The 27518-nt window shown below is 41.3% G+C and overlaps 1 protein-coding gene across 1 annotated transcript; it reads left to right on the top strand.

The window, feature by feature from the left end:
* The first annotated feature begins 1398 nt into the window (after positions 1-1398).
* On the top strand, positions 1399-27518 carry LOC137273718 (uncharacterized). The gene is made up of 24 exons (XM_067806521.1): positions 1399-1465; positions 2600-2814; positions 3963-4052; positions 6092-6215; positions 7354-7501; positions 7972-8065; positions 8195-8260; positions 9275-9417; positions 9619-9668; positions 10233-10362; positions 11065-11238; positions 11873-12014; positions 13008-13118; positions 13302-13356; positions 13609-13755; positions 14471-14602; positions 15089-15214; positions 17665-17793; positions 21130-21255; positions 21750-22604; positions 24725-24853; positions 25464-26039; positions 27017-27113; positions 27390-27518. The coding sequence occupies exons 1-24, from the start codon at positions 1414-1416 to the stop codon at positions 27505-27507; spliced, it is 4029 nt and encodes a 1342-aa protein (XP_067662622.1). The 5' UTR covers positions 1399-1413; the 3' UTR covers positions 27508-27518.

Genomic DNA, 27518 nt, shown 5'->3' with positions numbered 1-27518 from the left:
TTGCTTCCCTTTACTCGTGGCAGAGACGAGGCTAAAACTGACTGGCTGTGTTTTAATAAACTGGCGACTGATGTGATTGCGAGTGTGTTTGATGAGAAACAGGGGATATTTAAACATATACACTGAAGATAATTTGTTTGTTTTAATTATTATTTAATATTTAATATTCCGGCTGTCTGTAACTAATCTAGTCTGGACCAGATTATCTAGTGATCAACAGCATGAACATCGATCTATATAACTGGGATACTTTGATGTATCAACCAAGTTAGCGAGTCTGACCAGCCGTTAATCGCGTCTTACAAGCATGGGTTACTGAAGGACAATATTCTAAACCGGACCGTCTCGAAATGTTCGAACCAGAGGCGAGTAGTTCTACCGTACAAAGACAGTTAGGGGCAGATTGATTGTCTACAGGTAACATATTCTACAAGTAGTGTTTTACTACAAGCATGGGCCACTGAAGATCAAATCTAACCTGGATCTGCACGATCAGACAAGTTAGAACATTCGTGACTATGGGGACTCTTGTAAAGTGTATCGTTTGAGGTGATTTCAGTGCAAGAAATGATCAGGATTTTGATGGCCTGATGGGGGCGCGAGTGTTGATAAAGAATGCACGTCACATAAATTCTCTCATTTTCAGGTATTTAACATCATTTGTCACAATGTTCCAAACGAGGTTAACGGGGTGGTTCATGGTCCTTCAAAATCAAGGAGAAACCATCTCCCCTACGCACATCCCTGGTGTTCGTTTACAGCCAACAAGAATGTATGAGTGTGTATCTTTTTACTCCGCGCTCAGCGGAAGGCCCAGAAATGGGTTTCACACACTGTACCAATGTGTTGAATCGAACCCGGGTCCTTGGCGTGACGAGCGGCTACCCCGCCGATTCCTTAACCTACACAATGTATATAACGTTTACGCAACGCCTTATGTGAGATATACAAAGCAATACATAACTATAAACCCAATCCAACACATTTTAGCCTTCAGCCTCAATCTGTACACTTCAACGGATATTGAGACTGCATCCAAAACCCTTAATCCCAAGTTACATGAACACATCAAACGCACACCCTGATACACTCAGATCACATACCTGCAGTAGAATGCACCCGTTCCCTACCATGTAAACAAAGTGTGAGGTGTAACATTGGGAGATTATCATTTTGTAGGTAGACAATTGCAAATTGAAATCAATCTAGGCCAGGGCGTACATATCAAGTCGTGACTGAATATGAAAAGCGCACGGGAGTTTTCCCATACACAGCGCGTATTTCACAATGTATTGATACGCATTGAAGCGTACAGGCTTACAAAACTGTGTCTACCTACAAAGGCGTGCAGATATCACCGTCAAACATTTAAACGTATTCCGATGAACTAACTCGACATACAGTTTTCTGAAAATGAGAGTTCTTATCCTGTTTATCTTAGGACGGTTCGGATTGTGCCAAGACGGTGAGTTCTATAATAACAGATAATAACAGAATAGGGCGTTTACATTCAGTTATATGTCCATTTAACATGGGATATGCCAACACGTTTCGTATTTCACGTTTGCTTGAATGAAAAGAAGATGTCTTTGTGATTATTGTGTATTCGTGGTGAATTATCAAGGTCAACATATGACTGACGTGAAAGCTACACAACTCTTTCCATAAACCACATTATCGTGACTCAAGCGGAGTGACTGTACGATTCTGACGATATTCCCATTATGTCATAAGTATGTGTTAATGAATCACTACAACCAACTGCCCCACTGGCGGTACGTGTTGTCAGCAGTCATCACTGATGCTTCCCACTGTCCAGTATGTCTGTTGTATCTGTTTGATATATCATATTTTCATTTTACACCGCAAATACCATTCATACAATCTCTCGTGGTCAGGCCACCCTGTTATAACCCTAGTTATGCCCTGTATTATCCCAGTACAACGCTTCGAGTATAATGTGATGTGAATGCATGTGTTTGCGTTTAGCTGCACCCCTTTTCATTGCGCTACCTTATTGAGAGTAATATGCTAACTGATCAATCTTTAGTCTCTAAATGCCAGGCAGGGTGTTTACAAGTCCAAATAATTATTTATTGGTGAACACTGTAGGTAGCATTATGATGGTCGCTGTAAACGTGCGTAGCTGGCTTTGATAAAAAAAAATCAGTTGTATTAAATACAACATCCCAAGGGATCTTGACACTTCCACACTCCATCCTTCCATCGCCTCCTACTACCTCCTACATTCCTCAATACTAACGCTGGCGATTTCACAATGCTAAGATACTTTAACATATATCATGAGATTTGTCGGGAAACAAGTAAACGTCTCAATATGTAGATGCCTGATAATGTTTCACATTTGAGTACCATAGTGTAGTCATATCTTCTTGTCATTGAAAGTCGATCCAGACCCGATCAATCCCAACACGTCTCACTAGAATAGGTCTTTGGAGACCCTCTTACTCGCACTCCTATCGGAGACCATTGGACAGTGCTTGACATACACCAGTAGTGTTTGCAAGAACCCACCGGTACGTTTTCAAACCTAATCATTTTACATCTGTGGGTAATATGTTGCATGTATATCTTCTAGATATTGAAGCGTCCGTTGACATTTTGAAGCCACATCCGGTGTTGAGAAGCTGTACTCTCCCCAGGGAGTTTACAGTGACTGTAAGGACGCACAATGACTCCGTCACACTCCAGCTCGTGGCAAGCTCGTCTGTGAAGTCTACAGCCCCAGTATATGTGTGTAGACAGGACAGAGGGAACCCAGTCATCGTCAGAGATACCGTGTTGGAGCTAGAAGTAATTCTGGTTTTATAGCTCAGTGCTGTTTATGCAATGAATGTGTACTACAAGTGCGTTGTTTAAAGTTCGATATGTGCTTCGATGAATCTGAAGGTATTTGATACTGTATGTCTTCATGATATAAAAGTCGACAGGGATACTTTGCACAGATCAAAAAGGCGAATCGTGAATACTCACAGCCTTCTAGAAAGTGGTAAAATGTGACAACTGCTGATCTGAAAATTCATTTTCTTGAAGCAGTGATAGGGGAATATATACAAAACTGTAGACGGACGGGCAGATAATAATGTGGAACCGAGAGGGTATCAAAGCTGTAGACGGGTAGGCAGATAATTATGTGGAACCGAGAGGGTATCAAAGCTGTAGACGGGTAGGCAGATAATTATGTAGAACCGAGAGGCTATCAAAGCTGTAGACGGGTAGGCAGATATTAATGAGGAACCGAGAGGGTATCAATGCTGTAGACGGGTAGGCCGATAATAATGAGGAACCGAGCGGCTTTCAAAGCTGTGTCGGGTAGGCAGATATTAATGTGGAACCGAGAAGGTATCAAAGCTGTAGACGGGTAGGCAGATATTAATGAGGAACCGAGAGGGTATCAAAGCTGTAGACGGGTAGGCAGATATTAATGAGGAACCGAGAGGGTATCAAAGCTGTAGACGGGTAGGCAGATATTAATGTGGAACCGAGAAGGTATCAAAGCTGTAGACGGGTAGGCAGATAGCAATGAGGAACCGATAAGGTATCAAGGCTGTAGATGGGTAGGCAGATATTAATGAGGAACCGAGAGGGTATCAAAGCTGTAGACGGGTAGGCAGATAATAATGTGATACCACAAGGGCGTCAGACCTTCATTGCTTCTATCATAGAAGTCAAATGCATTAATTTTCATTTACGTTTTGTTATTTTACAAGCATATATGAAAATATATATTTCCAAGAGACGTAACTGCATTTCGAAAGGCAAAGAAATGTAATACCATTTTTTTCTGCAAATACCCAGCTCACATTCTTTAAACAATACATTACCTGAAGCTCGTGTATCTATATTGACTTGCTATCGGGTGTAAATCCGACATTTGAAACGGACATTCTCCTGCATGTATTCATAAAGCATTCCGATTGTAAGACTTTTGTTTCTTTCAGAGAACAGCCGAGTACCAGGATGTGACTTATCTGTCCAACATGGAAGTGTCCTGTGTCATGCATGAGAACAATCAACCATATTATATATTTGTACGTGTTGCCGATTATTCAGTTAAAATGAAAATGTTTATAAAGTTTGCATCAGGCGCCCACAATCGTTTAAGTTTTAAAAAGCCGTGTCGGTGATAGAATTACAGCCTACATGAGGGGGACATGGGGTTGGTTTTTTTTAAGACCTTCCATAGGCGGATCCAGAGGGTCTTCAGACACATTTTCCAATCAACACTATATGCTCAGATTACTTATGGCAATGGAAGGGTTTGTCTGGCTTCATTCTTGCCTGCAGAATGGTCATTTCATATCATACCTCTAAAGAAGGACGGCTTTCTGTTCCAGCGGAGCTGATTAAATGCATTTCGTTATACAGCGATACCATCTATATATGTGCTACCAATTCACGTTTACACCTGTAGATTAGGTCAGATTATGTCGCGTATATTCGCGATAGCTCTGCTGCAATGTCATAAACAGACTTAAAATAAACTCACACGCAAAAGAAACGCAAGTCTGACATGTAGCATCACTGTATTTCTTTGTCAACAGTTAAGTATACAAATTCGAGTGGAGTCAGATGTACAGAAATGTGAGCAAACACAGTTCATTGGTATCCATACTCAATAAGGTCTTTACAATTTGTGTCAGCAATTCCGATTTCGATCATTTGAATTACGTCATTCAATACCTGGTGTGCCCACCATTAGCATTGATCACTGCCACACATCTCCTGTACATAGAGTTGATCAGACGATTTGTGAAGGCCCTTGGGATCATTCTGCACACTTCCAGTACAGCTGTACGCAGGTCATCAGCAGTTGCAGGCGCTGGTTGCACTTGGTGGAGACGCCTCTGAATCTCATCCCACAGTGCTCGATGGGGTTAAGGTCAGGGCTAAGGGCCGCCCATTGCATGACGTTTATGTTGTGCTGTTGAAGAAAGGACATGGTAAGTCTTGCAACATGCGGACGAGCATTATCTTGCTGGAAAATGTGATTCCGATGTCGGGCAAAAAATGGAGCAACATGAGGTCTGATGACTTGGTCAATGTAACGCTGAGCTGTGATGCCGCGTCCTCGACCTTGACGCACATTCTGGAAGCACATTGATCCAAGCCTAGCATTAAGTCCAATTCCGGCCCAAATCATGACACTAGGACCACCCCATGCATCCCTTTCCAACACGTTTCGGTCAGCAAAACGCTCTCGTTGACGTCTCCAAACCCTGACCCGTCCATCTGCATGTGACACACAAAAGCGACTCTCATCAGAGAAGATGACACGTCTCCACTCACGCTGACGCCAATTTTGATGACCCTGTGCCCATTGAAGTTGTGCTTGTCTATGGTGTGGTCGGAGTATTGGACGACGTGCTGGTCGGCGACATCGTAGGTTGGTGGCGCGCAGCCGTCGGATAACGGTGTCACGGCTGATGCGTCGATTATGTGTCCCGACAGTATCCCGATCAGTTTGGCTTGCTGTTAAGAAAGGATCACGCTGGTGTTGCCGTGTCATGAGACGATCTTGCCTAGGGGTCGTGACCCTTGGTCGGCCGCTTCGTTGACGGTCATTGGTTGACTGTGTTGTGTTATAGCGATGCTGGAGACGGTAGATTGTCGTTATGTTGACGTTAAAGTGCCGAGCAATGTGTTGGACAGGCTCTCCAGCGTGTAAACGTCCGATAGCCTGATTCCTCTCATGTTGGTTTAGTCGCGGCATTGTTGAACAATGAAGGATATGCCAAAGTTCTTGGCGGTTTTTATACCCACTACAGGTAGTGAAAAATCGTGCATATTCAATTCCACGTGGGAAGTGTGCATCATGTCCACATCTTCATTTGAGTGGTGCATTTTGGCGATTCGTTTTCCTCTTGTTGTGATCACATTGATCTTATAAAATGATACAGAAAATGTTCCAAGCATCGCCAAGCATCACTATGTACCGAAGGTATTATGAAATTAGGGGTCCAAATTTGGTTCTTCAGTTCAGATAGAAACTTGCGTTTCTTTTGCGTGTGAGTATATGTTATGAACTGTGTACCAAGGATGCATGTTACTATTGTTGTATATTTTTCAGGAAGGCTTCCTTTTGTTCTCTAGTCAGCGTATGTTTGAGTTGAAGCCGACGAGATCAGCTTCCGGCGAAATCAAATACACAGTAACATCTTCAGCTGTGCACATTCCACAGATAGACATTGATGGTAAGTTGTTCTCAAGCAGGAAAAACAACTCTTTCGATTTTAGAGTTATAAACATGTCATTCTCTAAATTTCCGAAAGCAACGAGTGAGTGAGTGAGAGAATTTATTGAAACTGTTCTGTCATGCGAAGCTGCGCTTTCTTCCCAAGGTTTTACACCATCACATGGTGTGGCCACGTAAAGATCACTGAAGATATATCAGAGCAACGCTTCCTGCAATCCACCAAAGAGAATATAAGCTACAAGATCTATATATAGATTACACTGTCTGAAATGATAATAATAATGCATAATAACAAGAGGAAAGTAAATCATTCATAAAGTCAGCGTGTACGATAAAGTAGTTAGAATTAGAACAGGAATGAAACCACAAAAACACATATAGTGCACTTGCATGTTGACAGCTGCAGAAGCCTGTCCAAACCCCTATAAGATTGAGATATTTGGGAAACATTCCCCGAACAGATAACATTTGCCCTTGATGTCAGACTTCTACATGGTTCTTTTTTCATCAGTTGATTTGAAAAGATTCATACAAATTTATATTCCTTAAATGATTTACATCAATGACCCTAAAATTGTCTTTACGGTAGTCGTGCAGAAATAGTGTTTTGTTTAATTGCTACAATAATTTACGTTACTGCCACAAATAAATCCTTTTCATATTTTCATAATTAAACATTATGTTGAACCAACCCTTCCATTGATAGAAATATAAATACACTGATTATAACGAATTCGTCTTGCCATGTTTGAAAGGAAATAGATGGATTAAACTACACGTAATAAAAATGCTTCATTGTGTTTATTGATTGAAAAAAAGGTCTTTGGTGAAATCATTCTGACACACGTGTGTGTGTGTGTGTCTGTGCGTGTCTGTCTGTGTGTGTCTGTCTGTGTCTGTGTGCCTGTGTCTGTGTCTCTGTGTGTGTCTGTGTCTCTGTGTGTGTCTGTTTCTCTCTCTCTCTCTCTCTCTCTGTGTGTGTGTGTGTGTGTGTGTGTGTGTGTGCGCGCGTGTGCAAAGGTTGAAATCTGCCATAAATGACATGGTTAACATAAAGGTGGACACCCAAGATAAACGTGATGTTAACACAAAGGATTACTCATGTCACAAAATGTGAATGGTGGTATTGTTTTCAGGTGATGGCGAGAATGGTCTTTTAGAGAATGGTCGTTCACGGAGTGACTGGGAAGGGATGACATCACAATCCTTCAGGAAGAAGCGCCAGGTTCAGTCCCCAATCTACGTTGACGTCATAGCAGTTATAGAATACTCAGTTTATAAAAGGTACTCAACTTCAACACTTTTCATGTGTGTATATTTAAAGAAGACTTTAAACATTTAGACTGCACTGTCTGTTACTTTTACCCAATAGTTACAATTGCAAGAGAGAAGTAGAAATGTATGTTGCGTTGTTTATTACTTTAAAGTCTACCTATGTTTTTATACTCACAGAAGCGAATAAGGGAACACATGAAAGTTCATGTGTTCCTTTATTTATGTCCAGAATTTCACTCACAGTGCAATACAAACCTTGTGAAGAACCTGGAAAAGAATAAAGGAACACTTGTACTTTCAGCTGTTCCCTTATTTGTTTCTATGACTATAGTACCATATCAAAGTGGGTGTTTTTGTTTGTTTGCTGTTGTTGTTTTGTTTGTTTGGGTTTTTTGGGGGTTTTTTTTGTTGTTGTTGTTTTTCTTTTTTGTTGTTGTTGCCAAAGCATATTCCACTACTGGATTCCTTGTGTTTCACAGATGGTTTGACAGAGCGACACAGCCGACCCAAGCCTTAAAAGACCAGGAAACTAAACAAGGACTCAGGAGACACTTTGCACATCTTGTAAACGGGGTGAGGTTTCTTACTGTACCTCCTAGGGACATTCCAGGGGTGGGTTAAGAGAGTTAAGGTGTGCTCATGGCCTTATTATAACATTTGGGTTTTGGTTATATAATGTGCACGTTTCTCTTTCCACATTAGGTAGATCTCCGTTATAAGGCGGCGTCACCTTTGTACAACATAAATCTGGTGGGGTATATCATTGAGGTAAGATAGCCGTCTCCAGTTGCTCTCTTTTTACAAACGTACAACGGGTTTAATGAACATACCCTGGTGTATCACAACTTGAATTAAAGATCACATTTCACAAATATTGAGTTTGGTGCAAGGCTGTGCGCGTGACATCAAATGTAAAGCATGATGATGGCATCACCTATCATTACAATTCGTTGGTTTCACATTAATTTCAGACTCGCTGTGCGCATGCGCAGAGCGAGTAAAAATATTTACTGGTCAAGTTCCGGTTTGGTCATATGTGTCCGGTTTGGTCACTACCGATAGTGTAAATACACTCAAAACAAAATGATTAAATAATAATTATATCCGAGTGACAACTGTTCATAGCTGACTAAATATATCGATTTACATATGCTTTTCAGGTATTGATGTCCTATTTTGGTTGCAACTGCATCAGAAATGTGTGTTTTGATAGTAATGAGAAGGGGATGTGCGGGAAGAAGGGTGGTGGCAAGATGTGTTTATACAAGAACTTATTGACATAAATCAAGCTATTTATTTCAGTACTCCCAGTCATTGGTGCATACAAGTATAAAAATATGTTGTAACAGACATGAAACTATGTATTTGGTTTGATTTTTCGTTTTCTTTAGAGTGTGTTTACACAATCGGTAAACGTACGACCAAAGCGGAATTTGACCAGTAGATATTTGTACACGCTCTGCGCTTGCGCACAGCGAGTGTGAAATTAATGTGAAACCAACGACTACACAAACACTAAACAATACAGGTTTTAGTCATACTGATAAACGTTACTCCCATCACATACAGGATCCAGATAAACAATTTAAACATGCTAATATAGAAAATTATAAGAATACTAACATAATATGTTATTTCGAAAGACATCATAATCATGAGACAGTATTGATGTGATCTTAAATAAAAACATGTACTATTTCACTTCTCCCAGAACTTCTCTAGATATATTAGCATACAATATGAGTTATCGTATGTACCATGGTACTCGATGTATCATTTAAGGATGAGTTGTCCCCAAAGCCGTTCCAAAACGCTATAGTTAATGAAACAAAGATAGAAGGCAACCAACTTCTGAAGGACATCACCAGCTGGAAGGCTTCTACAGCAGGGTTCCCTGACAATGACCACGTTGTGGTGTTCACGGCGTGAGTTGTTTTTTTATCAGCTTCAACACGTGATAACCTTCAACTGATAAGCCGCTCAGAACGGCGTTACCTAACTAGTGGATAATGACATCATGTTCATCATTGTAAGCACACTGTCTCCATGAAACATGTCAGTGTTCGTTGTGCTCAAAGTTAACATCATCTGTTAGGTGGGCTGTCTTGGAGTTGATTCTTTTTCAGACTCGACCTATTCAATACAGACAAAGCCGGAAACACAACAGACCTGTTTGGTGAGTGCAGGGCACCTATTGGGTTTGGACTGGGACAGCCGAATGTATTTAGACCAATAAATACATATATATGATAAAACCTCTTATCACAAATCTGGGCCCTTATTCCCGAAACCTTCGTAACCCTAAGAATTGTTAACTTTGATCGTAGCTAATGTGTAAAGAATGAGTTTAAGAAGTACGTAGCTCTACGAACGTTTCAAGAATAACTCGCCTGCTGTGTATACTCCAACTTAATTGAAACTGTAATCATGATTAAATGAATCGCCTCTGGGCGACAAGAGCAATATATATCCGCTGGCTTGGGGCGTCGTTGTGGGTTTATCTTTACTGTCGTCTATGTTTTTGTTCAAGGGATAAAGGAAAAGAGTAGTAGATAACACGTAAAAAATATGGACTGAACTATAAGCACAGAAAACAGATAGTTCTCATTGCATGATGTGATGAAGTAACCTAGTAGGCAAGACGTTGACATGGTACGCTGATGACCGGGTTTGAACCGCGTATTCGGTTAACTTGAATATTCGAAAAAAAACTCCTGGTATGTGATTCATTATGCGCTAGCCTGTATTGTTACAGGATACGCTAACATAGGAGCAGTATGTGAGTACCCGGAAGACAGCGTGTCGGCTGTGGAGTACACAGAAAACCTGGTGGACGATATGCTCGTCACAACACACGAAATAGGACATGCGTAAGTACATTACGAAGACGTATTCTTGAATTGTCTGCCATCCGTAAGTGGTTCAGAATCCGATGTACATATCACGTAAGATGTGCTATCAGTCTATGATAAATGACATAATGTTATGAACACTTTGTGGATTAGGACCCTGGTGTTTAGCAGATAAGATCTTCTCCGTGTGACAATCGAAGTCCGTGGTGAGCTATATAGTTACGACCTGTCGTAACGTTACAAAGGCTTTGTGGGTCCGTATCCTGGTGTTTAGCAAGACCCACATGCATGAAGCGAACTTAGGGCTACGACGATCTTAAGTCTATATTACAAAATGGAATTAAAATCATCGTCGCGCTAAGAACGCTTTGTACAATTTGGCCCTGCTAAACACCAGTGTCTTATGATTTCTTCCATGTGACATTCGAAAGCCTATAATAAAGTATGGCGCTACGACAAGTCGTAACGTTGCGAAAGCTTTGTGTACCCGAACTCTGGTAAAGATAATGAGCAAGGATCGAGTTGAGCTATTGATTTATTCCTCGTCAGATAAAACGAGGTTGCATGACAGTGTATTCAAATCATTTTATTGGCATAAAGGGTCATTGGTTCAAATTGGTTCAGTTTGCGAAACCCATCGCGGTTTCAAATATTGCGAGCATACTGCTTTAATCGGGGTGTTATTTTTAAATATTGTAAAATTAAACGCGTATTTCGCAGACTCAACGCCCTTCATGATGGCGACCAGAATACATGCAACTCTTCATACCAGTATATCATGTCCGGCGACGGGTACAGCAGCACCCTAGTACTCCACCACAACAACTACTACGTCTTCTCAACGTGTTCCTTACGTTACATCCAAAACTTCATCCAAGGCATCCTAGAAAACGGGTTGGTATGAAAGTCTAAAAAGCAGTACAATAATCTGTATCGAAACGTCGCACTCACGAAATATCCATAAAAGTACCTCGTAACTTCTAAAATGCCGCTTAAAGAAGTGTTTATGCATTGTCTGCATAAGTCGTTTGTCACAAAGTCGTTCTGAAAGTGCAAAGATTAAAGGGTGGTGTATTTGTGTCGATGATTTTACGAATCTCCTGGATTTGACATCGCTGGATTCACTGATATAACTATTGCTTCTTAACCTTGTACGCCAAGAGGAATCTGGTTGGACAGAATAGTGCTGGTTTCATCAGGCGTTTATGTCTCATATATATGCCCAATAACAATTTCAGTTTGTTTGCCATTAGCTCTGCTGAAATAACTTTTCAGAGGTATTTTTCACAGGTATGAGTTTGGTAACTTGGTAATCGGCTGACTTAGACTTAGTGTTTTCACTTGGACCCGTCGGATCCTAGCACGACAAAGGGAAGTAGCTCTGATTATTGTGTTATACCAGCGAAAAACGCCTAGGCTTCGTTAACGTAGTCATTATAACGATATTGTTTATTATTTGCTACTGGCTGACACTGTGATATCTCCTGGGTGATATCTGTAGTGCGATATCTTCCTGTATACTTTCCAGTACAGATTCACAAAAGGAATGCTTACAGAAGCCACTCGAGCCAGTGTCTGTGACCAACATCACGGGGACGATGCCGGGACAGCTGTACGACGTCCACACGCAATGCGAAATGATGTATGGGCCGGGCTTCTACTTGAGATTAGTAAGGAATTTATTTATCACATTATGCAGAATATCTGCTCATGTGTATCATTTACCACATAGGTACGAATATACTTTACTGTTACTTTCCATGTTTTCTCCCAGATAACAAATAACACATAGCACTTAATCTTTCGGAGACGTCGTGTGGATCAAAACTTTGTCAGAAAACTTATAAGACTGTTTGGCACGTAAGGTGTATGCTCATTTCCATAGTTTAACCAATTTTAATAACATGGATCCTGATCCTGCTGTCAGTAAGTTTGTTAGTAACATATTGGATGCAGGCGAATCAATGGCAAGGCCTTTACTTCGTTGCAAGATGACACGACGCCAACCCTAGACCACGAGTGTAGGTCTAATGCTGATGCGTAGAAGGCGCTTAGGGAGTTGAAACTAATGAACTGATTAACTGAAATTGTATGTCAACCTTCACACGTCAAATAGTGTTGCATTTAAAAGCGGGGAACGAGTCGTTAACCACCAATAATGCCTCTATAACAACAGTTCAGTGGAATTAGGCACTGGATATTAATATATTGTAGCACGGTTTTGTTGTACTTTGAATCTTCGTAAAACTGACGTTGTCATACCCGTAAAGACAAAAATGCACTTGTCTGCTTGCTTTAACATCTCATAACATCTCGAAGATGTTATGCTCACTTTCAGCAATTCAAATGGTATTTTAGATTAAAGGTACAGTTTTTCTCATATAATAAGTTCTTTAATGTTGGCTTTACAACACCTAGTCATATGATGGATGGTGGATAGATTTATTAAATAAATAGGCTTTTATGTTTAGCTATACATTTGATTATATTGATCCTCTAAACAATTACAGAGGCATATCTAGCAAACGGTACCAGCAAGGGACGTAGAAATACAGTTAGACAAAACCTTGAATGAATGCACCAGATATTCCCTGCGAAATGCAAAAACTTTTTATGATCAGATTTCATGGTTCATTGTCTCACAATGAACGTAACATCTGCAGGATGTGGATATTGGTGGTACTGAAAACATATGCAAGAGAATGGCCTGTGGCAATGAAGAATTTGGGGAGTACCGCAACGCTGCCGATGGAACACCATGTGGCAATAAAAAGGTACGTCATCTGTGTCTGATCTCACTCTATCTTGACACCGACACTTTGGCTACGGGGACCAGTGAATGAAAACTTAATGCCTTTATCAGTTGACTCTTACAACAATTGGTCCGAATTTTTAATAATGTTGTCATTACTTCTTCAGTAAATATAGTAGCCATGTAAGTACACTTGTAATTTCAGTGGTGTGTTGCTGGGAAGTGTGCTCTGTCTGTAGATGCACCGGAACAAGACAATCGTGAGTGTAGATCAACAGCTTTAATGTATTGAATTAATTTAGAAATTCTACTTCATCTATCCATTGTTATCACGCGTGTCACGTTACTCGCTGTGATGATAGAAGGCCGTCCTTAAACATGCAAATGTGTGTGTGTGTCTGTGTGTGCGTGCGTGCGTGTGAGTATTTGCCCCTATGTGTATGCACTTTTTTAGACTACGTTATTTGGCTGAATTCAATGAACATTTGCCGGAACCTATTACTTTTTTTCAGCCGACTGTCTCTACGGAAACCAACCAGTCGTGTACCCACAAAACAAGACCTGTGATGAGCTGATCAGCGGGACGCCCCGTCTGTGCTACAGGTCTTATTACTTGACCGTCTGCTGTAAGGCGTGTCTCGACAACAAGAGGAATGACGGTATTTATTGTCATAGTGATCGCTTTCTGATTATATTTCCTGATATGCTTCGCATCCTCATGGATTTCACATGCATAGTGACTATTTTCAGTCCTGAGTGATCTGTTATCACAAATTACCAAAGGTAATCGGTAATTCAATAAATCAAACAAGCTGTACAACAAAGGGAATAATTTTTAAATGTTTCGTCTGTTTTACCATAATGTCCGTAAAGATGCCACCACCTCCAACTTATTGCGTCTACAGTCTCAAGTGGCTTAGGTAGGGTTTGTAAATTAAGTTGCATTTAATTATGTTTTGTCTTAATTATGTCTTAATGCTACCACCTATTCTGGTGACTGGACCTGTGATGTTCCTTGTTAGAATCGGTCTTCAACCCATGCTTGTCGTAAGAAGCGACAAACGGGATTGGATGGACAGGCTCGCTGATTTGGTTGGCACATGTCATCGTATCCCTACTGTGAAGATCGGCGCTCGTGTTGTCAATCATTGGATTGTCTGGTCCAAACTCGATTATTTACAAACGGTGCCCACATTGCTGGAAACATATTGAGTGCGGATCTAAACAGAAAAATCAAATCTGATGCGCATCACAATGAGCACGGCCATGTTTAACCGTTGTGTTTACTAGACGTTTGAAATGTACACAGTGGTACGCATATACAACATACCCTGGTGATTTACCAAGTGTATTGGTATATTATGTTTTCCGTAGACAACTGCCTGTACGGAGATAGATATGTTGACTGTGGCGCTGCCATAACACGGAGCACGACACGACTGTGTTACAATCAGGCCAATGCTGAAGGTTGTTGTGAAACATGTTCAGCTTTTGCTTCGTCGTTAGGTAAGTCGAAGAATTTTGAAGAATTTGTATTTCGAAGGATATCATAAAGACGAACACCGGTGTTCAAGACGATCTGTGTTTCATCACAAAACGTTATATAAACTCCCATGAAAAATTAAGTATCTTGACGGTCATACTTTTATCTGAGCATTGTACCCAGGACACGGCTACTTGTAGGATTTACATTTTGCACGATGCATGCATCCATTTTGTATATATACAATTAATAAAAGAATGGGATATTCAATTTTGCGAGCATACGACCAACCAGTGCCAATGCATATGTGAGAAAAGGTAATATATATCCACACACATGAAACATTTCCAAAGGAATGGATAAATTGTCACAATCCCTTAATTTCTCCTCGTAACCTGTTTCCTCTTTGGCTTCATTATTGGCATTTTATCTATATTGTAAATCCAATATCCCCTGCTTTTTAATGGCATATCAGCTATATTCAGTAAGTAGTCGTATATTGTTTTCAGCAAACTGCACGTATGGCGACCGTTCTGACTGTACCGCTGTGACCAGGGACAACAGGAATCTGTGTTACAACGAAAACAACGCCTACGCCTGTTGTGAAACTTGCTCAAGATACACCTCGGAAGATGGTGAGTAAATGATATGTAGTTTTAGTGTCCTGTTGTTTTGAATACTATTCTTCCCACACAACAGCTTTACGTCGGAGGGCGTACACGACACTGAGTTGCAAAGGGCACCGGATCCTGGCACGGCACAAGGGAAACAATTGTTTAGTTATATACTACGTCACATCATGTGCGTTAAATCTTAAAGTGAACCAGACATTCGTTACAGTCAATTATAGTCAATTTGGACGCTGTCCTAAACGACAAATTGGGTTCAGTCATTACTAACCAGACATTCGTTACAGTCAATTATAGTCAATTTGGACGCTGTCCTAAACGACAAATTGGGTTCAGTCATTACTAACCAGACATTCGTTACAGTCAATTATAGTCAATTTGGACGCTGTCCTAAACGACAAATTGGGTTCAGTCATTACTAACCAGACATTCGTTACAGTCAATTATAGTCAATTTGGACGCTGTCCTAAACGACAAATTGGGTTCAGTCATTACTAACCAGACATTCGTTACAGTCAATTATAGTCAATTTGGACGCTGTCCTAAACGACAAATTGGGTTCAGTCATTACTAACCAGACATTCGTTACAGTCAATTATAGTCAATTTGGACGCTGTCCTAAACGACAAATTGGGTTCAGTCATTACTAACCAGACATTCGTTACAGTCAATTATAGTCAATTTGGACGCTGTCCTAAACGACAAATTGGGTTCAGTCATTACTAACCAGACATTCGTTACAGTCAATTATAGTCAGTTTGGACGCTGTCCTAAACGACAAATTGGGTTCAGTCATTACTAACCAGACATTCGTTACAGTCAATTATAGTCAATTTGGACGCTGTCCTAAACGACAAATTGGGTTCAGTCATTACTAACCAGACATTCGTTACAGTCAATTATAGTCAATTTGGACGCTGTCCTAAACGACAAATTGGGTTCAGTCATTACTAACCAGACATTCGTTACAGTCAATTATAGTCAATTTGGACGCTGTCCTAAACGACAAATTGGGTTCAGTCATTACTAACCAGACATTCGTTACAGTCAATTATAGTCAATTTGGACGCTGTCCTAAACGACAAATTGGGTTCAGTCATTACTAACCAGACATTCGTTACAGTCAATTATAGTCAATTTGGACGCTGTCCTAAACGACAAATTGGGTTCAGTCATTACTAACCAGACATTTGTTACAGTCAATTATAGTCAATTTGGACGCTGTCCTAAACGACAAATTGGGTTCAGTCATTACTAACCAGACATTCGTTACAGTCAATTATAGTCAATTTGGACGCTGTCCTAAACGACAAATTGGGTTCAGTCATTACTAACCAGACATTCGTTACAGTCAATTATAGTCAATTTGGACGCTGTCCTAAACGACAAATTGGGTTCAGTCATTACTAACCAGACATTCGTTACAGTCAATTATAGTCAATTTGGACGCTGTCCTAAACGACAAATTGGGTTCAGTCATTACTAACCAGACATTCGTTACAGTCAATTATAGTCAATTTGGACGCTGTCCTAAACGACAAATTGGGTTCAGTCATTACTAACCAGACATTCGTTACAGTCAATTATAGTCAATTTGGACGCTGTCCTAAACGACAAATTGGGTTCAGTCATTACTAACCAGACATTCGTTACAGTCAATTATAGTCAATTTGGACGCTGTCCTAAACGACAAATTGGGTTCAGTCAGTACGTCCATGATAAAGATTGCATGCGTCTTACACAAATTCAGATTGTGTTACGGTGTTAACAATGGGCATGGATTGGTAGTCATTATCATGATGGGGAGGTGGGTAACGTTATGGTTCAAGGTACACTCGTCACACCAAAGACCATGTTCGATTCCCCCAAAGTCTGAAGCCCAGTTCAGGTGTTCCCCGCCGAGATATTGCTGGAATTTTGCTAAAACGCGGTGTAAAACAGAACTCACTCCCTCGTTATCATCATGTTGTACTGAGTAGTTGAGCGAATAAGTGAGTGTTGTTTAACGGTCAGCAATACACAACATGGCGGACTGGATACGGCAAGGAACGAGTCAGACACGTGATTATCATGAAACATATCCTGTTGGCCTATTATCCAGTCGCCTTCACAACAGTGTCCTCACAAATACCTGCAAAGACGGTGTAACGTGATCGTGTCTCATATGACACGCCTTAATTTGCCAGGCAGATCAGATAGTGCCCTACAAACATATTTCACTCAATAAGATCTTTGTACTTCTGAAAACGCCATGGTTTATCCATTACATATGTCAATAGTGGAATGTTCACGGTTTTAGAGAATAAACGTTCGACCTCGACCTTAAGTGTAGACACTCGTTTAATTCCGCATACTAGGGATACAGGCAACCCATAGTGACTGACGTATAGGAACCATTTCAGGAATTTGTCGATTTCGAGATTTACACCTTATCATATTTAGTATATTTTCAACAGCAAACTGTGCATATGGCAATCGCTACTCTTCGTGTAGCAGTGTGACAAACCAAACCAGAAACCTGTGTTACGATGAACAGAATGCCAACGGCTGTTGTGAAACCTGTGCCGCTTACTCGTCTCCTCTTGGTAAGTATAGGCATGGCGATTGAGAGTTACACCTAATGCAGTCGAACACCGTTGTCTCGAAGTTGAAAGACCCATATATCTACTGTGAGTAATCAGGTGTTCGACACAACCGCTGGATTAGGACCTTTTACTGCGAGAAAAGGGTAGGTTCGACACATCAGTGTTTGACTTCATTTGGTCATGTCGTTTGTGTAGTGGTAGGTAAAAGGTCTGGATGACCACAGGCTGCCCAAGCAGCTCGTGTATGGCGAACCTTCGTCTGGGAATAGGAACCAAGACATACCACACAATAGATTCAAAAACTATAATAAGTCCAGCATAAGACACTCTGGCATCCTGCCAAGCCGAGCAGCATGCTACGGAGAGGTCAAGCTGGCGCGTCCTTATTACCCGGGCGCGGGACAAATTTGAAGAAAAGAAGAGGGAAAGCGTCAACCGCTGACCCTGACCACCCCGGACAGTTTCCATGCCCCCACTGCAACTGTGTCTGCCGATCAGCGATCGGCCTGACCAGCCAAATCCGTGCTCACACAAGAAAAAGGACAGTCATTATCGTAACGATGGACAACCAAGAAGACGTAAAAGGACAAAGTATACCAAACAGCAAAACAAACGCAACACGTTGTTTCTTTTCAAGTTTTTAAACAGAAGACACATACATGAAAGCTTACTTTTATGAAATTTCATTTTTTTCAAAACTTGAGTTTCTTTTGCTGGTCAGTATATTTTCATTATTGTGGTTCCCGTGCGTTATATCGATCGCATTGGATTCTTTTGCAACATCGGTAGCAGCAGTTATAGACATTAAGGTGACATTGTCCATTATTCGTCTACTGAAGATAATCCATGAATATCCAGTCAGAATTAGTCACCGTCAACCCACGCTTGTCATAAGAGGCAACTAAGGGGATCTGGTGTTCAGGTTCTCTGATTTGGTTCACATATCATCGCATCCCATTTACGTAGATTTATGCCTATGCTGCTGATCACTGGGGTGTTACAGGTTAACATTTGTGTGCACGACCTCTACGGCACGGCATTTACAGGCACCATGATGGTATGGGGTGTCCATGATGGCATGGGGTGTCCATGATGCATGGGATGTCCATGATGGCATGGGGTGTCCATGATGGCATGGGGTGTCCATGATGCATGGGATGTCCATGATGGTATGGGGTGTCCATGATGGCATGGGGTGTCCATGATGGCATGGGGTGTCCATGATGGTATGGGGTGTCCATGATGGCATGGGGTGTCCATGATGCATGGGATGTCCATGATGGTATGGGGTGTCCATGATGGCATGGGGTGTCCATGATGGCATGGGGTGTCCACGATGGCATGGGGTGTCCATGATGGCATGGGGTGTCCACGATGGCATGGGGTGTCCATGATGGCATGGGGTGTCGCACTAACTGGCCAGTTTTCCCACCACACTGTCCATGGTAAGGGTACAGATCAATGCGATCAGAAGTGCACAACTCGTCGTTCCAGAACTCCTTCAATAGTACGAGGGGGTGTCAATAGGTTTTGAGCCTTGAGCATTTTTCATACCCAGGTGTCACAGCCTATGGTACGACATTGATCCTTGGGGTGTAGCTGATGTGATATATAAGTTTTGGTATCCGACTCTCAGAAGTTATTGAACAGCTCCCACTGACAGAAAGAGACACCCCTCACGGCAGTAATTAAGTTTTTAGTTCTTGGAGGAAACTCGGGGAAGAACATTGAAGAAAGGCTTTCATCAGTTTATGGGAAGTCTTCCCCTTCATCTGCTACCATCAAACGATGGGTCAATGAATTTAAGCATGGTAGAGAGAGTCTTGAAAATGACCCCCGTCCAGGTCGCCCAACAACAAGCACTAGTCAGGAAAACATTGCCAGAATGCATAGACTTGTGTTGGAAAATCGAATCACACTCGACGAGTTAGAGGAGGCCACAGGCATTTCACACGGATCCATCGAGACAATTCTTCATGAACATCTCATCATGTCTAAGGTGTGCGCAAGATGGGTGCCAAGAATGTTTACAGATGAAATGAAGCAAACAAGGGTCACCATAGGCAACTCCATGCTAACCAGATACAACAAGAATCCAGAAGATTTTCACTTTAGGCTAGTAACCTGTGATGAAACCTGGATCCACCACAATGATCCTGAGAGCTAACAAAAATATATGGAATGGAAACATGTCACTTCTCCCAGGACCAGAAAGTTCAAAGCCTCCAGGTCAGTGCAGAGGGTAATGTCGACAGTCTTCTTTGATAGCAAAGGCGTCATCCACATAGATTACTTACCAAAAGGAAGAACAATAAATGGGGAATACGACGCTAACTTGTTGAGGCAAGTGCGACAGTTAACCAAGGAGAAGCGCCGGGGCAAGATCAGACGTGGTATTCTTCTACATCAAGACAATGCTCCAGTACACACCCTTCGCGTTGCAGCCGCTGCTGTCCAGGAATGCGGGTACGAAATCTTGCCGCATCCCCCCTACTCTCCAGACCTGGCACCAAGTGATTACCATCTGTTCCCAAATCTCAAGAAACACTTGCGTGGTCGTAGGTTTCAGAATGATAATGCGCTTATTGCTGCTACTGAGGCTTGGTTTGAGGACCAAAATGGCGCCTTCTACAGAGATGGCATCAGCGCGTGGCAGAAAAGATGGAACAAGTGTCTTGACTCACAAGGGGACTATGTTGAAAAATAAATGTGGTTCATACCAATATTTTGTGTTTTTCTATGCAAGGCTCAAAACTTATTGACATCCCCTCATAGAACACCTGTGTCATGTCATGGCCAGTAGTCAGTTTTGACCTTTCACTGACCACCTCTGTTACACACTGACCGACAGCAGATAGGACTATATCATTTCCATTTGGCGTGCTACCATTAATCAAGAGAATACTACATCCTGACTGGATGTTAATAAAAGTCAAACGTCGTCAATTCTGGATTGACGCTTATCTGATTTTACGGCCGCTTCGTGTCCTATGGCGGCATTATAAATATACATGCATGAAACGAATGAAATCAATTCTGGATTGACGCTTATCTGATTTCACGGCCGCTTCGTGTCCTACATTAAAAATGTATCTCAAAATTAAATTCATCAAATGAATGTTTCTTTCAGTATCCTTGAAAATCCGTCAGGTCACACTGTATTGTCACAAATATTGAAGACAATACACAAACACACTAGGGTTTTTTCCTAAGTATCAAATGGATCAGAAGACAAGCCTTGATGAATCGCACTGTCATCAGTGTTTCGACCTCTTTGCAAAGTTTCATGCCTTCACCCAAGTTTTTCTTTGATATTTTGTTGGGTTTTTTTTCAAGCAAATTGCACATATGGTGATCGTGACTCTGGATGTTCTTCTCTGGCCAAAACAACCTTCCTCTGTTATAATGAAGACGTTTACTCCAGGTGTTGTGAGACCTGTTCAGCCTTCTCGACAGGCGGTGGTAAGATCAGGGCATTTATCCGGTGGAGGCATCGGATGATTTCCCCTATCATTCATGTTGTTAATTCTAGTCAATCGACGCTTTGTTGAATCGCTTTACGATACCCATACACCGGAATGATAACGGCTACACATCGAACATGTATTTATCTATTATTTACAATGATAATGTTTATAATTGCAAATTACGTTTCGTTTGTTTATAATTGCACTGTGCATTTATCTCAGATGTCGGAGCTGAATGTGTAGTTCGAATCTCACCCGTTGGCATCGTTGTTCCTGTGGTCGGGGGATCATCGGTGGTAAAAAGTAGTTCCTTCATTGCCATGAAGGCCTTTAACTGACAATTCTGGTCATGTTCCGCAAAAGACAAAGACACACGTCCATTTCAATGACGGATTTGCCGATTGTTAGAGAACACACATAGTGTATTCCTGTAATTATCACAGACAAATGAATTCAACACTATCATATCAACATAGTAATCTGTTCCAGACTGTCCCTATGGCGACGATACCTCTTCTGACGTCTGCGCACAGGAAAGCTGCGCAACTTCCGGTTCCGACTACAGAAAGAGGTGTTGTGACACTTGTAGTAGTTTTACGACACAATCTTCAACAACTACTACTACTACCACCACTAGTAGTGCTACTACTACTACTGCCACTACTGCTACTCTACCAGCAACTACATCAACAACTACGACTACAACTACACCAACTACAACTACCACACCAACTACATCAACAAGTACGACTACAACAACTACACCAGCTACAACGACTACACCAACTACTACCACAACCATAACTACAACTACCACACCAACTACATCAACAAGTACGACTACAACAACTACACCAGCTACAACGACTACACCAACTACTACCACAACCATAGCTACAACTACCACACCAGCTACATCAACTACAACAACTACGCCAACTACTACTACAACTACCACACCAACTACATCAACAAGTACGACTACAACTACACCAGCTACAACGACTACAACAACCGCACCAACTACTACCACACCCATAACTACAACTACCACACCGACTACATCAACTACCACAACGACAACAACTACATCCATTACTACCATAAGTACAACTACCACACCAACAACTACCAAAACTACAACAACTACACCTACTACTACCACAACCGTTACTTCACCGACAAGAACTACTTTCACATCAACAACATACACTACTACAACAACCACTACAACGCCAACCCACTCCACAACTATCTCAAGAAGAGAGTCAACCACCACTTTATCAACAACACCAGATACTGCAACTTCACCTCCTGCAGCCACAACGGGTTATCCTCTTAGTGGTGAGTATAACAAAATATTTCTTCCGGGTTCTCAGGAACAAATGCTTGTCGTTAGATGTGACAAAAGTGGATCGAATGGTCGTGTTTGATGACTTGTTTTATTGCATGTCATGGTACACCCCAAAGAATGAATCTTTGTTCATACCATCAACAGTTGATTTGAATATACAATGTTAGGGTTAAGAATGTACCGTGACAAACTATATAAGAAATCCCCTGTGAACCAGCAAAACAGAACAAAGACAAGTTTAAAATACTCCTGACAGATATTATTGTTTAGCAACGAGAGCAAGTTATACAAAGTCACAAATCTATTTCACAATACAGATTTCAAATACAATACAAATGCGGCAAAATCTAAGGCAATGGGTCTCAAAATATATAGTATAGCAAACTCACCAAAGCCTTAGTATGAGAGAGAAACAGTCGTACAGAATGAACACAGTGAGATGTCTGACAGCAGTAGACGTTGACGGATAAAGCGTTGGTAATGTAACTCCAATGAATGTCCGAATGTGAATCTGTGTCCTGACGACGGCAACCAGGCTTTATATATACCTGCAGTCGTTTCCCGAAAGTACGAGCACTTACTGCCATCGTCAACACAGTAGAATGCCCTCGAAACAATGTCTCCCGGAAGTAAACAAACAGGAAGTCATGGCCAGATAATTCCTGGAAAACCCCAATCCATAAAATGCGGATCATCTATCATATCATTCAAAACACTAAACTTTGTGACCCAATAATAATTATTGCTGAATTAATAACACAAATATACAGACAATACACACTCGTAACAACAATGACATTCAGTGAGTGAGTGAGTGAGTATTGTCTTAAACCGCTTTTAGCAATATTCACGCTACATTGACCTCCCCTGCATGTCACGTAAAAGCTGTATGTTAACATTTGTGTGCACGACCTCCACTGCACGGAATTTACAGGTGTCATAATGGTATGGGTTGTCTATGATGGAATAAGGGTGTCCATGTTGGTATGGGATATCCATGATGCTATGGGGTGTCCATGATGGTATGGGGTGTCCATGATGGTGTGGGGGGACAATGATGGTATGGGCTGTCGCACTAACTAGACAGTTTTAGCACCACACTATCCATGATAGGTCAATATGATCTCAAGTGCACTACTCATCGTTCCAGAACTCTGACCCAATTCCTTCAGTAGCAAAACATCCATGTCATGCCATGGCCAGTAGTCAGTTCTGACCTTTCACCTCAGACCTCTCAATGAACACGAATAAATGAAACAACTCCAATCATGTTCACACAGATTCACTCATCAGAATCATGCCTCGAAGAACTCATGCAGGTCTGGCCAACACAGTTAGTTTTACCCGATATTAGTGACGTTAGTGGAAATTTGACTTCTTTAATCCCCGACCTCTTAACAACCAAGAGCGCCACCGTATCAAGTCAGCCACAACTCTCTGTTACACACTGACCGATACTTCCGCGCAGATAGGACTATGTCATTTCCATTTGCCGTTCTGACATGAATCATGAGAACACTAGATCCTGACTGGATGTTAAAAAAAATCAAACGTCATCAATTCTGGATTGACGCTTATCTGATTTCACGGCCGCTTCGTGTCCTATATCAAAAATGTATCTCAAAATTAAATTCATCAAATGAATGTTTCTTTCAGTATCCTTGAAAATCCGTCAGACCACACTGTATTGTCACAAATGATAAAGACAATACACAAACACACTATGTCATTTCCATTTGCCGTTCTGACATGAATCATGAGAACACTACTAGATCCTGACTGGATGTTAAAAAAAAATCAAACGTCATCAATTCTGGATTGACGCTTATCTGATTTCACGGCCGCTTCGTGTCCTATATTAAAAATGTATCTCAAAATTAAATTCATCAAATGAATGTTTCTTTCAGTATCCTTGAAAATCCGTCAGACCACACTGTATTGTCACAAATCATAAAGACAATACACAAACACACAAGGGTTTTTTCCTAAGTATCAAATGGATCAGAAGACAAGCCTTGATGAATCGCACTGTCACCAGTGTTTCGACCTCTTTGCAAAGTTTCATGCCTTCACCCAAGTTTATGTTTGATATTTTGTAATTTTTTTCTAGCAAATTGCACTCATGGTGATCGTGACTCTGGATGTTCTTCTCTGGCCAAAGCAACTGATTTCCTATGTTATAATGAAGACATTTACTTCAGCTGTTGTGAGACCTGTTCAGCCTTCTCGACAGGCGGTGGTAAGATCAGGGCATTTATCCGGTGGAGGCATCGGATGATTTCCCGTATCATTCATGTTGTTACTTCTAGTCAACCGATCGCTTTATGCCATATTTACGATACCCATACACCGGAATGATAACGGCTACACATCAAACATGCATTTATCTATTATTTACAACGATAATGTTTATAATTGCAAATTACATTTCGTCAAAAATCGACAACCGAAGTCAAACCGTGGTTTAGAGAGAATATGAGAAATACAAATCCATATTTTGTGTTCATGTACTATTACAAGTGAACATTTAGTTAATTTCGTAAGGTTTGTACCATGTAGCTTTGGCAGATGACGTCGGTCAGATGTCGGAGCTGAATGTGTGGTTCGAATCTCACCCGTTGGCATCGTTGTTCCTGTGGTCGGGGGATCATCGGTGGTAGAAAGTAGTTCCTTCATTGCCATGAAGGCCTTTTACTGACAATTCTGGTCATGTTCCGCAAAAGACAAAGACACACGTCCATTTCAATGACGGATTTGCCGATTGTTAGAGAACACACATAGTGTATTCCTGTAATTATCACAGACAAATGAATTCAACACTATCATATCAACATAGTAATCTGTTCCAGACTGTCCCTATGGCGACAATACCTTATCTGGCCCCTGCGTACAGAGCAGCTGCTCAACTTCCGGTTCCGACTACAGAAAGAGGTGTTGTGACACTTGTAGTAGTTTTACGACACAATCTTCAACAACTATTACTGCTACTCTGCCAGCCACTTCATCAACAACAACTACTACAGCTATATTAACTACCACAACTACAACTACGCCAACTACACCAGCTACAACGACTACAACAATCACATCAACTACTACCACACCCATAACTGCAACTACCACACCGACTACATCAACTACCACAACGACAACAACTACATCCATTACTACCATAAGTACAACTACCACACCAACAACTACCAAAACTACAACAACTACACCTACTACTACCACAACCGTTACTTCACCGACAAGAACTACTTTCACATCAACAACATACACTACTACAACAACCACTACAACGCCAACCCACTCCACAACTATCTCAAGAAGAGAGTCAAGCTCAACTACAACCACCACTTTATCAACAACACCAGATACTGCAACTTCACCTCCTGCAGCCACAACGGGTTATCCTCTTAGTGGTGAGTATAACAAAATATTTCTTCCGGGTCCTCAGGAACAAATGCTTGTCGTTAGATGTGACAAAAGTGGATCGAATGGTCGTGTTTGGTGACATGTTTCATTGCTTTTCATCGCACACCCAAAAGATCGAATCTTTGTTCATACCATCATACCAGCAAGAACACAGCAGGGAACGCTAGAAATCTGCTTCATACAATGTACCCATGTGGGAATCGAACCCGGGTCTTCGGCGTGACGAAGGCTACCCCACCGTCTCCAGTGACATTCAGAAAGTGGTCAAAAGCAAAGGTGTGTTATATTTGGGATTACACTTTCTCAGAAAGTGTAGGTTCTCACGCATTTGTGGTTGAATCCCGTCCTTGATTCTCACCAACAGAGTCATGATCAGACATGTAGATGTGTGACTATATATGTTGACGATAAGGTGCCTCTCTCTGAGATTGTTGGTTCAAATCCTGGATGGAACTTAACCCCAAAACATCACAATAATCTATACACTAGGAACCTATGAAAGTCTAATCCAAAATAAAACATACGCTACAAACACGGATGTGTCTCGAATACATACATGTCACCGTGTCATAAATGAAATTTTGCTAAGTGCTGCGTTACAACAATCAACAGAATACATGGTGACATGATAAACATACAGAGGAGTTTGAACATCGATTCGACCCTGCAAAACTCTTTGAAACTGAACGGGAGTGTTTCGTGTTTAATTGTGTCTCATTTATTTCTCTTGGTCTGAAAGAGACTGAGTCAGGATTGACAGCGAGACCAACTACCCACAATGCCGGGAACAATGGACAATATAAAGAAGGAAAATCTTCTGTCACCAGGTTCTCGGTTAGCATTTGTTTCCCACAAAGAAACAGTTAGTTTATCTTGACACATAGGTATTTATGTTTATTAAAAAATATCCGATATGACCTTCAAATGAGGTAATTTCTTACGTGCAACATTCGTTTGTTTCCAGAGTTCTTAACAGAACCACAAAAAATACTGATTGGAGCGGGCTTCGCTTTAGGTGTGGGGATCCTCTTCATAATTGCAGTCATCTTCTGTGTCAAACGGTGGGTACACTGTTGTCCTGTACTGAACTGAATGTGCTCTCGTTCATTCAGACTTAAACAGTTTGTTTCAAATTACCTTTTCACAAGACAGTATCGTATCGTATTAAACAAAGTATGTAACTGTAAACATGCGCGGATCCATCACAATAAACCTGCACTCCGATTGAGCTCACAAAAATTGTCTTATTCTCTTTGAAACTGGTAATGTCAAAGATCACGTGACCATTGACGTTACGCTGTTATCATTTTGTTACATATGCGAGTCCACTCTTTCAGGGGCGTTTGTGGCACAAAGGGAAAAGCTACGCAGATGCAAGCTGAAGACATGGATTACACGACGCCCCCTCTCGGAGTGTCTTCCCGGGGATTCTCCACGTACCAGCCACGCTTCTAATGCTGGTTGAT

Source organism: Haliotis asinina, chromosome 2, assembly GCF_037392515.1.
Source record: "Haliotis asinina isolate JCU_RB_2024 chromosome 2, JCU_Hal_asi_v2, whole genome shotgun sequence".
Lineage (NCBI taxonomy): Eukaryota > Metazoa > Mollusca > Gastropoda > Lepetellida > Haliotidae > Haliotis > Haliotis asinina.
Note: the sequence above shows the minus strand (reverse complement) of the source record. Positions and strands in the feature narration are given on the sequence as shown.